The sequence below is a fragment of the Vanessa atalanta genome, chromosome 11 (assembly GCF_905147765.1).
Source record: "Vanessa atalanta chromosome 11, ilVanAtal1.2, whole genome shotgun sequence".
NCBI lineage: Eukaryota > Metazoa > Arthropoda > Insecta > Lepidoptera > Nymphalidae > Vanessa > Vanessa atalanta.
The window spans coordinates 10,383,844-10,401,067 of NC_061881.1; the positions used below are offsets into that span (position 1 = coordinate 10,383,844).

The 17,224-nt window shown below is 35.0% G+C and overlaps 1 protein-coding gene across 10 annotated transcripts in view; it reads left to right on the forward strand.

Annotated features, from left to right (window-relative positions):
• LOC125067480 (ankyrin repeat and KH domain-containing protein mask) overlaps positions 1-17,224 on the forward strand; it is a 32,177-nt gene that overhangs the window by 1,961 nt on the left and 12,992 nt on the right. For 6 of the 10 annotated variants that reach the window (XM_047676128.1, XM_047676129.1, XM_047676130.1 and 3 more), the window contains 15 exons: positions 9,268-9,433; positions 10,220-10,481; positions 10,646-10,867; positions 11,774-12,031; positions 12,337-12,490; positions 12,834-13,044; positions 13,200-13,413; positions 13,520-13,745; positions 13,872-14,201; positions 14,314-14,486; positions 15,445-15,558; positions 15,900-15,984; positions 16,255-16,340; positions 16,436-16,639; positions 16,994-17,113. In XM_047676128.1, coding sequence (XP_047532084.1) covers positions 9,268-9,433; positions 10,220-10,481; positions 10,646-10,867; positions 11,774-12,031; positions 12,337-12,490; positions 12,834-13,044; positions 13,200-13,413; positions 13,520-13,745; positions 13,872-14,201; positions 14,314-14,486; positions 15,445-15,558; positions 15,900-15,984; positions 16,255-16,340; positions 16,436-16,639; positions 16,994-17,113 — 2,825 coding nt within the window. Of the gene's footprint in view, positions 1-9,267; positions 9,434-10,219; positions 10,482-10,645; positions 10,868-11,773; positions 12,032-12,336; positions 12,491-12,833; positions 13,045-13,199; positions 13,414-13,519; positions 13,746-13,871; positions 14,202-14,313; positions 14,487-15,444; positions 15,559-15,899; positions 15,985-16,242; positions 16,341-16,435; positions 16,640-16,993; positions 17,114-17,224 lie in introns of all 10 variants that reach the window. The other 4 variants (XM_047676132.1, XM_047676138.1, XM_047676134.1 and 1 more) reach the window with 3 other exon arrangements.

Sequence of the window (17,224 nt, forward strand, 5' to 3'; positions counted from 1 at the left end):
TACAATAGCCTGAAAAGGTTTACTTTCATGCTGTTTATGAAATAAATATAAATTGAAAGATAAATTTATGTTGTTGTCATTGTTTTATATGTGTTGTGTCCCTATATTGCACACAATACAAGAATACAAACATATTTTATTTATAAAATCAGGATAACCCATTATCTTAACTAAATGTGAAGAAATTCAGTGTCAATAACATAATATACACAAATTATATTTAAAACTTTTAGTTAATGGGTACATGGTACATAATAATTGGTTTCATATTTGACGTGTAGTGACATCAGACAATAATTTAGTATTTTTGTTACTACTACAATAATCCAAAGCATAAGCAATGTACCTGACATTTCAAATAATCTAAGATCATTCTTATATTCAAAAGATATATTTCTCCAGTTTTATGAAGAGTTTCATGAAACTATATCATAAATCAATGAATTTTCAAATGTACATCCATATTAAGAAAATAATTAGCATAAAGATTATTTTGAAATAAACAAATCTGTTTTTAAAAATTAGATAAATTTAAAGTTGAGACAACCTTGCTCTGTGAAATAGATTTTTAACTCCAGTGCTGCTACAATTAACTGCTTTAGAAATAGGATGTCAATATAAACATTATTCACATTGAAATTCATCCTTTGTTTTTCTTATATCATATCTGTCATCCCAGAATTCTATTCTTGTATCTATGGTATCTATTATTATTATTATAAAGGAGTATAAAATAATAATTTCCCTATTTAATTAAAAAATATATATTTTGCTTCAAAAAGTTGTAATGAAATAATGGTAAACAAATAAAAAATGCATAAAATATACCTTAAAATATGGAATGCATGCAATATTAAACTTTTAAAAGTTAAGATGCTATCTCTTTATATATACTGTTTAAAATTATATTGTATTTTTGTAAGCAATAGAGTATAGATATTATTCTTAGTAGACCAACTAAAGAATTCATTGATTAAAACATGTTAAAATGTATCTATAAAGAAACACTTTAACATTACACATCTTTTTTCAATGTTTCATATAAGATATTAAAGCAAAAGTTCATGTCACCGATGAAATCACATTATTTGATATTTGTGTAGAAATTTTGCATACAAATGAATATTTCACCAAACTTGCATTCCATTTCTAAATATAAAATGTAATATTTACATTCTTATCATAGATTTAAAATTTTATCATTTTTATATTTAAGGAAAATGAAAAACATACTACTTTAATGTAGATCATTTTACTTAAATCTAAATTGTATTATATGAAAATATCTATTTTATATGATCAAATTAATACTTTCCTCGCAAGTTATATTAACTACACTTAAGCTTCTTAACATACTGCATAGCTTATGGATGTTCCAAAATTTTAAATATATAGAACTTTAATTATCATTTACATCTCAAGACTTACATTGTAAAATTTAGTGTAGCACAGATTGAATATGATTTTTTTCTTTTTTTTACTGTTAATTATATATGTCAATGACCAAAACCTTTTAATCCTAAAGAATAATTAATCTGTGTATATGTATGCAACTTTAACCATTAGAATATTGCAGAGGTTATAATGTCAGTACAATTAAGAAGGCTATTAGTAATAGTAGTAGTCTATACACTCCTAAACGAAATAATTCGTGATCCAATGTTGAAAAAAAAATTAATGAACTTGATTAAATTAATTTTAATACTCGTTTAAGTTTGGAATGTGACATGTACGGTGCAACGTCACTTCTAAGCAGAAATGTGGAGTGCAAACAGTTGACGCCTATGTATTGGTATAAGTTAAGAGATTTTTGTTTTTTAATGTTATCACAATGAATAGTCGTGGCTTAAACCGAATCGCGCTCTCTTAAAATAATTATCATAAGACCGCTGATTAATGTATTAGATCTATAATTACCTATCTAATCTGAATCTAAAATATATGTATTTCATAAGAAACCACAAAATTACGTTTATAATAAATTATATTAAACTATTAACGTTAAAATAATGATACGGCGCACTTCCCAAAATAATTATTATCTTTATATGAAACAGTAAACACAAACAAGATTTTGGACATAATTCCATTATCGTTATCACTTATAATTTGGACCGCTACCCTCTCCGTACGAAATGATGAGCGGTGGGCGCCTGCATAGGTTCGGCTTTACGCGACCCGAGCCACGACGCGCCTGCCAGATGTTCGGTTGCCGCATCGCGCCTATCACTGAGTAAACAACGCGATTTTTTTTTTTTTGTAACATGGCTCGTATCATTCGAGCGTAATTGTACTATGATAAATTTAGTGCGTGTCAATACGCCCGCATGAAGTAAAAGCGTAAAAAATAACGTCACACAATGGTCAAGCTACAATGATTTCAATTTATTGAAGAAGTCGTCGTTAATCGTATTACACGTATTTTATTATGCGACCATGATTGAACTATATTTTAAAGATTCATAGACATTATTGAGATTGATAAAAGATTTCGTCACAAACAATCAGCTTGCACTATTTTAATTGAGTGCGACTTTTTTTATGAATACAATTGGAACATAAATTGTCTTTGTGAAATAGTGTATTGACCTTTTGTTTTTTTTATTCGCATTGAACAAAACAAATCTAGTTTGTGGTGGTGCCTATTTTCTTTCTCGCTAGTTAAGTTTTGTCAACCTATCAATTCAGAACATTCAATTAAAAAAAAACTGATTTTAATAACTTTTCGTAAATTGTGTTTTATTATAGTTTTTGAATATTATAGATTAAACGATAGTTTCTATATCGTCGGATGATTGCTTTAAATGAATTCCTAGTTACTACGCAGATAGAGTAATGATTATCAAGAAAATATTTGATTAGCAGTAATTTGAAAAGTCATTGTTTGAACAATGATAGCGTACCTCATGCCTTGACCTTTTTATGCACTTGCGAACGCTACGCTTGCCTACATATTTACTGAAATCGATCGTTAATCTACACATTATTCAGGACGTTCCATACCCTGTAAGAACCATTGCACATAATAGATAAATACATAATAGAAGTATATAAAGCGGGTATGGGTATTTTGTTTTTCGTGTATAATATTTTAGACATATGTATGCGTTTGATAGGGAGTTAAGTGCTGTACTTAAATATCTGAATACAATGGCAGCTCAATATAATGTTGAACACTAAAAATATATAAAGTACCTCGAAGTAAGTAAACAACGCTAAGGAATTTTTTTTTTTATTATATTTACCTTTTATAATGTTCCAGATATTTTTTGGGTTTTGCCAGTAGTATAGTCTTAGGCCTTCTTAATAATAACAAACCAATGAACACAGCAAAATAATTTAATTTAGCGAATTAGTGACGAGCACAATTTTTTTTTTATCAGGTCTTCTGTACCAAATTGTCTGTCAGGTATCTTCGAAGGTAAAAAAATAAACACAAAGCTAACACAAAGTATCGATCGCAATAGTTTTAAATGTCTGAAATTGGAGTAAATTATTCATAAGAGTAGTATATAAGTGTCCTTCATTGGCCATTGTATTAACAATGAAAGCGAATAAACGATAACGTTTCTTTTAGACGCATTTCAAATATTATATAACACGTAATTGCCCTTAAAGGACCCCACAGATTAAAGACTTAACTTAAAATCATTGCTTATATGTACATTCCCGCATAGAGTAACTATGCTAATTAAAATTAAATCAATTTAATCGAAAGTCTTTAGTCTGCGATGGCTCTAAGCGTTAATTCGCAGAAATATTTATATATGTTCGTATTCAATATGTACCTTATTTCAACGTTGTAAGGGTTAATTAACGAAATAATTAAAAGCAATATATTATACTGTTAAATACCAATATTTACATAAATGCATGTCTCTTTTATATATTTTATACGAGAAACTTGTTAGTAACGCATCGTATTGATTGGAGTTACAATTTTAAATACTTAATTTCGATTATTTAAATAAAGTTTGTATTATCAAAAACGTATGGTTTCATATTCGTCATTGTTTTATTATAATATTCACTTATAAGTTCTTCGTTATTCCGGTTGAACAGATTCGAATTCTGTTTTGGATCAGTAAAAGTTATTACGTTTATTTAACTAGTAATACTCACTAGCAGTCCGGAGTTGGAAAGTGGTCAGTGTTGCTTAAATAAATAAATAAATAAAAGAACACGTAAATACGTTATGTTCACTTAGAACTGAACTCTTCTATCAGATATATCTCAGTTCGTAACGAATTGCTACACAATCAGACTATAAGACTGGGCTAAATTTTAAGGTTGGATGACGTAACCAATATCCGGTCGAAAGGACCAATAAAAAAATGATACATTTAAGTTGTAGAATTTTGTACAGAATAGCTAGGAAGGTAGTGCAATATATTCACTGTGAACGTTTCGTTGCAACCTACTCATTATTAAGTAGCTAATGATTCAATAAAGAAACAAGGGGTATAGTGTCTTAGGCCCCATGCTTGGGAGCGCATTGACATAAGGATTAGCTTATACATGTACAACAACAATGTTTGAACATAGTAACATCTGTCTTCCTGCTATTAGTGATATCAATTAAAAAGAATAAAATGAGTTATACCCATAATTGTATTACTTATTGATAAATAATTTGACATTTAAATGAAATTGCCTCTCATAAATTATCGAATATATTTTATGACATCATTTAACGTCACTTTTTTTCAGTATTAACTCAGTCTTGACACCTAGTATTGCTATTACTCTTTACAATAGTATTCATTCTCTTTGTTGTTGTCGGGTAGAAATTCAAGAACACGCTTGGTTTTTTTTTTTTTTAATTTAACCATGTTGATATATATTGATAGATGTTAGTGTCACTATACAGTCTTAACACAACATAAGTTATTCAATAAAGTTGGAATGTATACTTTTTATGTAATTGTATTATTATATATATTTTCCGAGATATTTATTTCCGCATCAATGAGAACATTACGAGTACAATATATTGAAACACATACGATTTTAAAAGTTTATTTTTTTCTAGTAGTTACTCGACCACATGAATCAATCCGTCGGTTGGTGAAAACCGTATGATAATCCGTTTGGAATTTTTTGAGTTTATCGCGTTCAAACAGTCAGATGCGCGGAGTGTACAACGTTTTATAGTATGCAGTTGATTAAAAAAATGAAGCGCGTGTAACATTGCATACAATTGAAATCTTTTGCGTCAGAAATATTGCACTCAAATTCGACCTCGATGTATACTCTGCTTTCAAAGAAGTTTTCCGTATATAACATCTAACTGATTAGCAAGAAGAAGTTGTAGTACTCAATCTACGATTTTGTAACATTATGGGAAGCGATCGTAATATACATCTCCGATTTTCTTACGACACGTTTTGTGGAACATCACGACATTTTTATTGCGAAGTACTAGATGATTATTGTAAAACGAGTATTCGTTATGTCCAGATTTAAATTATTACAATTAAAACTCTGAGTGCGACACCTATGTACTGTAATTTTATCAAAAGGGATTCGAGATATTTTTTAAATTACTTATATTTTTTTCATACTACATAATAACCGTTTTCGATTGTCACAATATAAATATAACCATATGTAAACACGTCAAAATTCATTGGTAATTGATTCGTTAATCATAAATAAATAATATACAATTATAAATGAGTGCAAAGGGACTCTCGAGTTTATTGAACGAAAAGACGTACTGATAGACTACATATTGGCACCGTCTACTGTGATTTAAATTTTGCCTCCTATTTTTTTTTTTTTACTTAAAAGCAATTAATCGTGTAATAAGTTTGAAAATGTCGTCTATACATGGCCATTATAATGGCTTATTGTAATCGAATAGGGGGGGGAGCATCTATACTAATATTAAAAATGCGTATGTAACTCTGTCCGTTAACTCTTCACGTTTAAATTGCTGAACATATTTAGATGAAACTTGGTAATGAGATAGTTTTAATATGGCAAGGATATAGGCTACTTTTTTCAATTTACCCCAAATGGCGGTTGACGGTGTGCTAAAGCTAAAGTTTTTTAAATTATGCTCTGAATAAAGCCGCAGGTCAAGCTAGTTTTCAATATATATACCTACTGAGTTTGGCATATTAATAATTGCTTAAGTTTGTAAGGTACAATAAAATATGAAAGGAAAATAAATCATTTCTGCAATTTCGACATCCCGTACGCGCTATAAATATAATACCCTAGCGCGCCACCCTCCTGGTCGATAGGAAATTTTACATTCGAACTTACGACGCTGTAACCTAATATATTATCTGTGTCTTTATGTCTTGAACTAGACAGGTATCTTTTTTTTTTGTTGCCGCTGGTGGGTTCATTTAGTCTGGCGTTGGTGTATATTTACCTACATAAGATAAATTAGTTTTTTGAGAGATATAGTAGAGACGTATTTATAGTACGTAAAAAAAGACATCAATATAAAATAAATGAAAATAATGATATATTAATATATAAAAGTTTTCTACCCCGGTTTGCCTGTGTGTTAGGCATTGGCGGATTAGCTTCGTAGGTTAAGGGTATAAAAAAGTACGTCCTTTATTGGGGTTTAAGCAAGCTATGTACCAAATTTCGTTAAGTTCGGTTAAGTGTTTTAGACGTGAAAGCGTTATAATACGGACAAGCAGATTTACGTTTACATTAATAGTATTACTATAGATAATTTCTTAAATACATGAAAAATGTATGAAGAGCCAGCTTCAAGTAAACAGCAACGTCAAATAAATAATGAACAATATTCAATATAGTTTACAATATTTATTTTTCCAGTTTTTGTTACAGTCATCCATTATCTTCGGTTTTTCAACCCAGTTTAACAATTCCCATGTCCAATTCAAAAATATTCTTTTTCTACTTCTATTTATAAAAATGTCAAACCAAAAAGTATTCATTACATTTATATAATTCTGTAATTGAACATAACTCAATAGCTAGAAGCTATACAACCTTTATGATAATTTATAAATATTTTATATAAAATAATTTATAGACTTTACATGTATGATTTAAATAGTATTTCGATTTTTATTTCTTTTATAACGAACTGTAGTTATTTTTGTGTACAGTTTTACTGGCGTTATTAAAACTATAATATGTAAATAGTTTGATTGATATTGTATAGAGTTGTTAAATGATTTATGATAAGCGCCTGAAACCAAATTTGCCCTTGTAATACTCTTACACTATAACGCTGCTTGCGAGCTTTGACAGTGATTGGTGTATGTCCGTTTATTTAAAGGACATTTCCTTGATCAACTTTAGATTTATTAAAAATTAAATAACCGTTTTATCACTCAGCAACATTTCATTATTATGTGATTACAGATCACAGACATATATATATATTATACACTTAAATCGTAATACATACGATATAATGTGTATAATCTTGTAATATATAAATGTTACCTTTCAAACCTTTAACTACCACTGGGGTCGATTTCGCCCCATTGAAAAAAAATACCTTTTCAAAATTGAATAATTAATTTTACATAACTAAAGCTGCGTATAGTTTCGTTTTTTTTTTTAATTAACAATATATGTTATGATTATTAAATATTATTCATATTGTAGAGATTGTTCTACTGTACCTGAACTCGCATAGTATAAAGTGACATAAATTTAAGGCAATCAATTGGCAATGCCTGCCCAGTCCACATTTTTCATGCCAATTTACAATCGGATGATACATATTATTGTTTATGTTCATCAAATAATATTTATTCGGTTACGTACAGTAACCTCGACGGGAAATCTATGACCGATAAAAATATCGATCGATTCATCAATAAAGTTTTTGCGACATTAACTACTCGACTTACAAATCGCCTTTACTATTCGACCTAGGCCGTTTATTTATACATCTTTGAATTTTGATATAATTCCGTTAACTCAAAGTACGGCTAAGTAATAACGTAATTGAATGAATTTAAAAGGAAACATCAAACCTCTTTGGAGATTATTAAAGTTAGTAGTGTAAATTTTATCTACTATATCTCTAACAGTAGGGTTACCTATACGACGTGTAGTGAGAGGTTAGATAGAAATTATGTTCGATTAAATTAATTTATAAACAACTAAATTGTGTAATATTACTCAATATAAGTTTCAAGCGAAGCTTTGCAAAGCCGCATTTAAGATCGTTCCATTTTAATCTTTATTTATAACTGTATAAGATTGACCTTCGTATGGGTATTCCGTTCTCTACTATGCACGTTCAAAAACCGCTCGAAGGTCGTTACTATAACGTTGCAGGTTTAAACATAGGATTTTTTTCAAATGTCAAACTCACAACACTACACTTATAATTGACATTTGCAATTAAGAACAACGCCTGGCCAGATGTACTCGAGGACCACAGTACTAATTTCTTTCGAACAATGACTCAACCTTTAGCAATATTGTGTTAGCAGAAAACATCGTGAAATTTAGTATTCCGTTGTTGCATAGTTTCGACTGGCGACTCTTATTTGAAAGATATATCGATTTGCACTACAGCGAAGCTTTTTATCTTGGCCCTAACGAAAATTTTAATGAAATAAATCAAATTTAAATGGACATTGTTCAAATAGATCTCGTAGAAAATTTAAAAGTTTTGAGTTTCAAAACAAATTCGCTTGCATATTTTTTTAAACTTATTTAATATTCATTTACTTGTTCTCTTGAGAAGTAAAAAAAATCGCAGGAAGCGTCTTTGTTTTTAATTAATATAAATTATACTGGTTAATAAAAATACTTTTAAATTGTTATTATGGACCACAATGACATAGTGGAGATAAAATTGGTTGATATTAACAGATGGTTGCGGGTTCATATCAAGGCAACCACCACAGAGATTTCACCTGCTTCATTATGGTTTATAAATGAACATAATCCGTTCATAATCAGCATAGAATTATATTAGGAATTTATAATATGTATATTGTATATATACCGTACCCACAACTAGGCAAAATTATGGATATGCGACATTATTCCCTATCTACTTGGAGACGAGGTTTTTGTCCAGCTTTGGGGCTCGGTTTTGGACTTTACTGTGAATTATTATTAGTCCATGTAACTAACGTCATTAGTCTGATATTACGATAACTTAACTTACTGTACACAAATTAGCTTATGCCTGTGTACCCGCCGGAAGCTCAGTTCATGTTGATAAACTTCGTTATTTAAATGAATAAATAAATAATGTTTCATTATCACATTATTTAATTCATTGTGTTTCATTGACAGGCATCGGAAAATTGTCAGGTGAAGGTAAACACCTGGCGGACCCTGAGGTGCTCCGGCGGCTCACTTCTTCTGTTTCGTGCGCGCTAGACGAGGCGGCCGCCGCCCTTACTAGGATGCGCAGCGACCAGCCTCCCGCGCACCACCGCCACCATCACCAGGACAAGCCGTTAGTACCACTAGAATATTACACTCCATACTTTTTTATCTCATGTGTGTTTTTTTGAGGAATATATAAACATAAACGCAACATTGTTGTTCCATTGTTTCCACCTAGGAAACCATCACGATATACTGTTAACGAGCAAATATTACGACAGTTTCACTATAATGATTTTTACAATGAGTAAAAACGATGCCATTTCGATAAATTAAACATTCCAAAATACTATGTCATTATGGTTAAACGATAAAGAGGAATACAATATTATTTTTTAAATAATTGTCTGTGCATGTATCACGCGATAACTATTTAATGGATTTTTAATAAATTACTAAGTAAAATAAAAAATAATAATCTCCTGTCCAAAGTCCACTCGAAGTCACGGGAAGAGCTCGACCGTAATAAAAATACATCACATCTCAGATTTGACCTTGAAATATATATATAAACCTAAACAATACAAAGTCAAATTTTGTTTTCTATTTATAATATTTAAATTGACAAAAACATTTCCTTTAGATAAAATCATCCGTATTTAATAAAATGATATTAAATTTAACTTTCGTTATTCCTATTCCGATTAGAAAGTTACAATGATGACAATCCGAGATTGAGTCGTAAACGCCAGACGCCTCTCAGATCGATCACGATCGAGTCAACGATTCTCGGATCGATTTGGTCGAGGCCGGCGCTGACTATGATTTGTTAAGCTTTGATCTTATCTGACATTTTGGTTGATTCTTTATGCATCAAGTAATTTTCGTAATATACTAATACTTCGCTTTATTGCAGCACGCAGTGCGGTTCTACCGCAACGGGTACGACGCCCACCGTGGCGTCCTCGGTCGGTGCAGACGGAGCGCCGTCGCTGGCGGAGGCATGCTCCGATGGTGACGTGGGCACGGTCCGTAAGCTCCTCACGGAGGGTCGCTCCGTGCACGAGACCACCGAGGAGGGCGAGTCCTTACTCTCACTCGCGTGCTCCGCGGGATACTACGAACTCGCGCAGGTGCTGCTGGCGATGCACGCGAGCGTAGAGGACCGCGGTATTAAGGTTAGCAAGAAGTACATTTATTGGAACTATATAATAGTCAATATTGATTTAAGACTTAATGGCTTGCGATTATTTTGTTTGTATACATGAACATTTCTCACTATATTAGGAAGGAAAGGTATATTCGTTTAAGGTAATTTTAAACACATCTTATTCGATTACAGGGCGACTGCACGCCATTGATGGAGGCGGCGAGTGCCGGCCACGTGGACATCGTGCGGCTGCTGATCGCGCACGGCGCGGACGTCAACGCGGTGTCGGGCTCCGGGAACACGCCGCTCATGTACGCGTGCGCGGGCGGGCACGAGGAGTGCGTGCGCGCGCTGCTCGAGAACGGCGCCAACGTCGAGGACCACAACGAGAACGGACACACGCCGCTCATGGAGGTCTGATACTGGCTTATGCATGTTAAAACGAATAACCATCATCTGATCATTATATTATATAAACAATGTTTTCCGTTTGTATTTCTTTAAAAGATTTTTGTGCATTTAGATTTTTTTTAAGTAAAATAAGCAGTACATATTCAATTTAATGAATATATGTGAATGAATATTTAAAAAAAATATATTTTATTGTAAGCATAAAGATCAGTATAGCTTTTTCCAATGGAAATAGGAAAAAAGATAACAAACTTTGGATTTACGTAATTCATGCGATTTGCTAATAACTCAGCTATATTGTGCACTACTAGGAGTTTATGATTAATATATCTTTATTTATAATACAACACTGTTGCACTTTAGCACTTATTTCCATTTTAATTTTACTTCTAAAACTTCGATAACAGTTTCGTAGACGTTCAAAACGCCATTTTTCGCGCATCCATTGTGAATATCATAGATATATTATATATCATATTGATGTTTGATTAAACACCAATGAAATCGCAACAATGTATGTCAAATGTTGTTTATTTGGCTTTTTTCCTGTTATTGTTGGAATAGCGTATTCCAATCGAAGAAATAATAAACAAACTGTAGATCTACATATTCAATTTGCTATAGTTCAGCTAATATATCTTTTAATACAATACTATTTCACTTAAATACTTATATCCACTTATATTTTACTTCCAAAGTTTCGTTACCAGCTTCGTCGACATCAAAAACATCACTTACGCAAATCCATAATGAATATCATAGATTAGCCTTTAGTTGTTTTAATGTTGGAATAGGCTAAAGATGATAAGTTTGAATGTTATATACATTTAAAATTATAAATTACAAAATATATTTTCGATAAATATTTTGTGGCTATAGTAATTGATAATAATCATCGATAATGGACAGGCGGCATCGGCGGGTCACGTGGGCGTGGCTAAGATCCTCCTCGAGCACGGCGCGGGCATCAACACGCACTCCAACGAGTTCAAGGAGTCCGCCCTCACGCTGGCCTGCTACAAGGGCCACCTCGACATGGTCCGCTTCCTGCTGGCGGCGGGCGCGGACCGCGAACACAAGACGGACGAGATGCACACGGCGCTGATGGAGGCCAGCATGGACGGACACGTCGAGGTCGCGAGACTGCTGCTGGACTCGGGCGCGCAGGTTTGTTTCTGGCGTTTCTGTCTCGAGTCGGGTCGACCAGGTGACCCGTGGCTATCATTGCGATTAGTTTATTCATTTATTTCAATTACGTAGCTTATAAGCGATCTTTCGAAGGTTAATACTGTACTGACATTTGTGTTTGTTCAAGTGTAAATAATAAAAAAGTTCACAAAATTAGAATTGTTGCAGTAATACGGTTATACTTTTTTAAATTTTATATAACCGATTACAAGTCCATCCAATAAACCTTCTCGCCGTCCTCCCGCATATATTCGTAGTTATCGTATAACGGGCTGCCGGCGCAGGTGAACATGCCGACGGACAGCTTCGAGTCTCCGCTGACGCTGGCGGCGTGCGGCGGCCACGTGGAGCTCGCCATGCTGCTGCTGGAGCGCGGCGCCAACATCGAGGAGGTCAACGACGAGGGGTACACGCCGCTCATGGAGGCCGCCCGGGAAGGTGAGATCGTTGATGAGCAGTTTTTCTTTTTAATAATACCAGTATAATTATACCACATAATATATATTTTTCTATAAAGTATGTGCTCCAGCTCTAACCATACAAGATTCCACATAGATTTCACATAGAATTCTTTGTACATTCCAAATTCTTCATTTCAAACCAATTTGAATTAATATCTACTATTGTATGAATATTTAAAAGTGCTTATAAAAGCCTTCTTGAAAAAAATTGTGGTTAGTATTGCACACCTCGAGGCGCAATATTCTAATATTGGCTTAAAAAACATGATGCACTCACGTTTTAAATATTTAGATTTTCAATTTTATATATTTTGTTAAAGGTCATGAAGAAATGGTAGCGCTATTATTGGGCCAAGGTGCTTCGATAAACGCGCAGACGGATGAAACGCAAGAGACGGCTCTCACACTTGCCTGCTGCGGTGGATTTCTTGAAGTCGCAGATTTTCTTATTAAGGCAGGTGCGGACGCCGAGCTCGGAGCTTCCACTCCCCTAATGGAAGCGTCTCAAGAAGGACATCTAGAGCTTGTACGGTAAGTCTTATATAATACGGTATGGTAGCTACGTAGTCTTGTCTGTTTATGGTTAATGATTTACATGAAAATAGTTTCCGAACAGTTTGTTCACCAACTCTGGCGAAGATATTGCCCGTAGCGAATTATATTTAATATTATTTTGGGGCGCGCAGATACCTACTGCAGGCCGGCGCGGATGTACACGCGCAGACGCAAACTGGTGACACAGCTCTCACGTACGCGTGCGAGAACGGTCACACGGACGTGGCGGACGTTCTGCTGCGCGCCGGGGCCGTGCTCGAGCACGAAAGCGAGGGCGGCCGCACGCCGCTCATGAAAGCGTGCCGCGCCGGACACCTATGCACTGTGCAGTTCCTCGTGGGCAAGGTGAGACATATAATAAATTACATACTTGCAACTACTTATTTACGAGCATTCAAAGTTAATATCAAAATTGTTTGTTATATATCATGTAATGTTATATTATAACTAGGGTGCCGATGTGAACCGTATGACAGCAAACGGCGACCACACGCCGCTTTCTCTGGCTTGTGCCGGTGGGCATGCCGACGTAGTCAAGTTCCTCCTGGCATGCGACGCAGATCCGTTCCGCAAGCTTAAGGATAACTCGAGCACACTCATCGAAGCCGCCAAAGGAGGACACACCGCCGTCGTGCAGCTGCTGCTCGACTATCCGCACTCCGTCATGTTGCCTAGAGGTGACTATAAACTTAAATGTACAAATTCGTGATCTCATGATGTATATGTTCAGTTATAATCAATTTAAATATACCATCGATCACTAATAAATGACAAATACTTATGAAATTTAACTTTTATAATAGTCAACGCGCGGTCGCAATCAGGTAACACGGGCACGGAGGAGAGCGGAGGTCTCAGCTCAGCGCAAGCGGCAGCCCTGGGGCTGAGCCACGCCCCGGCGCCTGGAGCGCCGTCGCAGCGCGCGCTGCTGCCCGCCCACATGGCGGGCGCGCATGCGCCGCTAGCTCACCCCCACGTGCACGCGCACCCGCACGCGCACGCACCTCACGCGCCCCACCCGCACGTGCACGTGCTCGCGCACGGTCAGCCCCCTCACACCGCGCAACAGGCTCACCCGGCCGCAGCGCCACAGCAGGAGATGTCTCCTAACTTCGCTAAGGTTTACTTGGATGGTTAGTTCTGTTTACTTTAGTTTTCTTGCTTTTTTGTTCTTAATTATAACAATATTTATATAAATTCTTATATGGGAGTTAATTGAATATAATCATGGTATCAATAACTCAGGGCGCAAGAAGCAAAGCAGCGGTAACAACGGCAACGCGCAGGTCGCGAATCCCCCTGCGGCGCCGACGGGCGGCGCGGGCGCGGCTAAGCACAAGTGCGGGCGCAAGCAGCGTCCCGCCGCGCCCCACTCCGACCACCACTTGCCGCCGCCGCCCGACATACTGGACGACCATGTAAGTAGACAATGATTTTCGGATCATAGAGGCGTATCCGGTTGAACAGTCGTAGAAAATGATTGGGAGCTTTTGCGTGCAATGTGCTGTACGCGGGCATAATTGAAATAATCATTCGTAAAAGCGCGTATTCTTGAGCGATCTCGATGAGCGGGCTGAATCGATTACAGGATTATCGCCGCAAATTAGTATTTTATTTATGTAAGGCAAGCAGCGTTCGAGAAAGAAACTAACGCAGTTGTAGGCCAGTTAACATTCATAATACTCGCTTGCTTGGTCTAATTTAATACTGCACAACCGCACGCATGCCTTATGGGTTCGCTCTTCATACGCATTACATAGCAGAGTGTCCGCAACCTCCCTTAGTTACGTAGACAAATATCATCCACTTGAGTAACATTAAGGCCCTAATGCAATTCAACTAATTACATAACAATATATAATATCATGCTTACACATAGATATAATTAACTTTTTATCAATTATGGATGGTGGTCAATTTGATTCGTGTTTATTTTTAAATAACGAATGTTATAGATCGAACATTAATTATTTTTTCACCTCAAGTATCCTTTCGAAATGTAAGCCGCCTGTACAGTCTCATAAATGACTTGTTTAATTTTGTATGATTAGATATCATCACTATCTATAAGGATGCTAAAAATTATTATTAGAAATTATTGTTATTATTTTTAATATTGTCTCTGAAACGGATTATAAAAATATATATGAAATTAATATTTCATTCGTATCTTTAACAATTGAATAAATAGGTTTAGTATAAGTTCAATCGCAATCAATGTTCGCGGTTTACAGACTACTTAATATATTGACGCGATAATTTAAAAAAATGATCAAATAATAATTGGAAAAGCATACGAATTGATCATCACTCATTATTGTTCTTATTGGCTTAATTTTAAAATACTATCATTTGTGCTTGCTTTCCACGGTGTAGATGTGCCACCACAACATGGTGCATAAGCATAAGCTATCCCTCCCGCCCGGCTTTACGTGGAAGGATGTTAACAAGAAATTTAAAAATAAAAACAAAGTTGAAAAAAAATCCAATGTGAGTGGACACATTTCTAAAATATCATGTTTCGTAGTGTTGTGTCTGAAGTTATTTTGATTTAAATGAAATGTAGATTTATTTTCGTACAATATGGTGATTACGTTGTTTTTTTTTTAATCGCTCCATAGTAGACCATTAATATAGAGCATGAAACTGTAGAACATTATAATATGTTTAAAATTAACCCGAAACCTTTTGTGTTCATCGATTTTTGCTTCAGTGGGTGTCTTGGATATTTTATTATTTCAAAATTCATTATTTAAGTATTTTATGAATGTGTAGAATAGCTTTGTAGTATGTTTTAGTCGTGTATAATTAAACAAATTGTAATTTTTCAGAGACCTGAAGCTCTTGCAGGTCAACCTCGAAATGATTCATTACCAGAAACCGAGAGGAACATCCTTGAATTAGCCGAAGCGTCCGGTAAGAAACCTACGATCCCATTATTATATCTGTATATCACATAATTATCATTAATAATACATAAGTAACAGAAACGTTAATCATTTACTTTATCATTATATAAAATGCAATAATACCCGTTTACATATTAGTATAATTAATATTCAGCAAAGTCAATACGACAGAAGTGAGTGCTTTTCGCAAATAATTAAGTCAGTCTGAAAAGTAATTTATTTGAAAATTAAAATGTAGCGTATACACCTAAATAATAATGCGTATTAACGCACTCAGGCGCGTCGCCCGCCCCCGCCACGCCGCCCTACCCGCCGCCGCAGCCGCCGCTCCCCGCGCAGCAGCTCAGCGCCGACATCGATCAGGTACTAGCGCACCCGTTTCCAATTTATATATTCCAATTCATTGCATTCAATCTCTCATACCTCAAATATTTCATAATATCTTTGAATACTACCAGCAACAGTTTCAAGAGTTACAACAGCAGCAATGGCAGCAACTGGTTGCACAGCAGCAGCTGCAGCAGAAAAAGCATCAGCAACAGCGTCAACAACAACAACAACAACAGCAACAGCAGCAGCAACACCAACAACAACAACATCAGCAGCAACAGCAGCAATATGTGCAAGAAATGCAACAAAGGCCAGAAGCATATGTACCACAGGTAAAGACAATAGATCCATTGATATTCCTTATATTATTTTTTAATTTAAAAGGATTATGATTATGACATCAAATGTATTACGTATTCAATAACATGGAAGAAACTCGTTCAAGTTTTGGAAGCTCATATAAACATTCGTTTAGTTACTCATGCTATAACCCACCTAGCTGACCCTTAAAAGAGTGTAACTACAGGCACATGGGTCATAACATTTCAGTTTTTAAAGGTTGGTGGTATATTGGCGAGGAAGGAATGATTAATTTTTATACGAAGCTACTGCACGTCCGCCTTTAGACATAATAAAAACTCGAAACATATTATACATAAATCTATCAGGAATATGATCGTCCACAGACGGAGGAAGGTGGGTCAGTCGAAGCACGCGAGCTTGGCGCGGTTCTAGCATACCTCCAGCGTGAGGTGCCATCGCTTGTCGCTCTGCCGCCTAACGAACTACGCTCCCTCGTGCTGCAGGTACAGTCGACTAAAGTCTAATCGAATCAGATCACACAGAAGCATAAAGACACTTATCAAGACATAAAATATTCTCTATTAAGCGTGCTGTTGCCGGCCAGCAATTGTTCC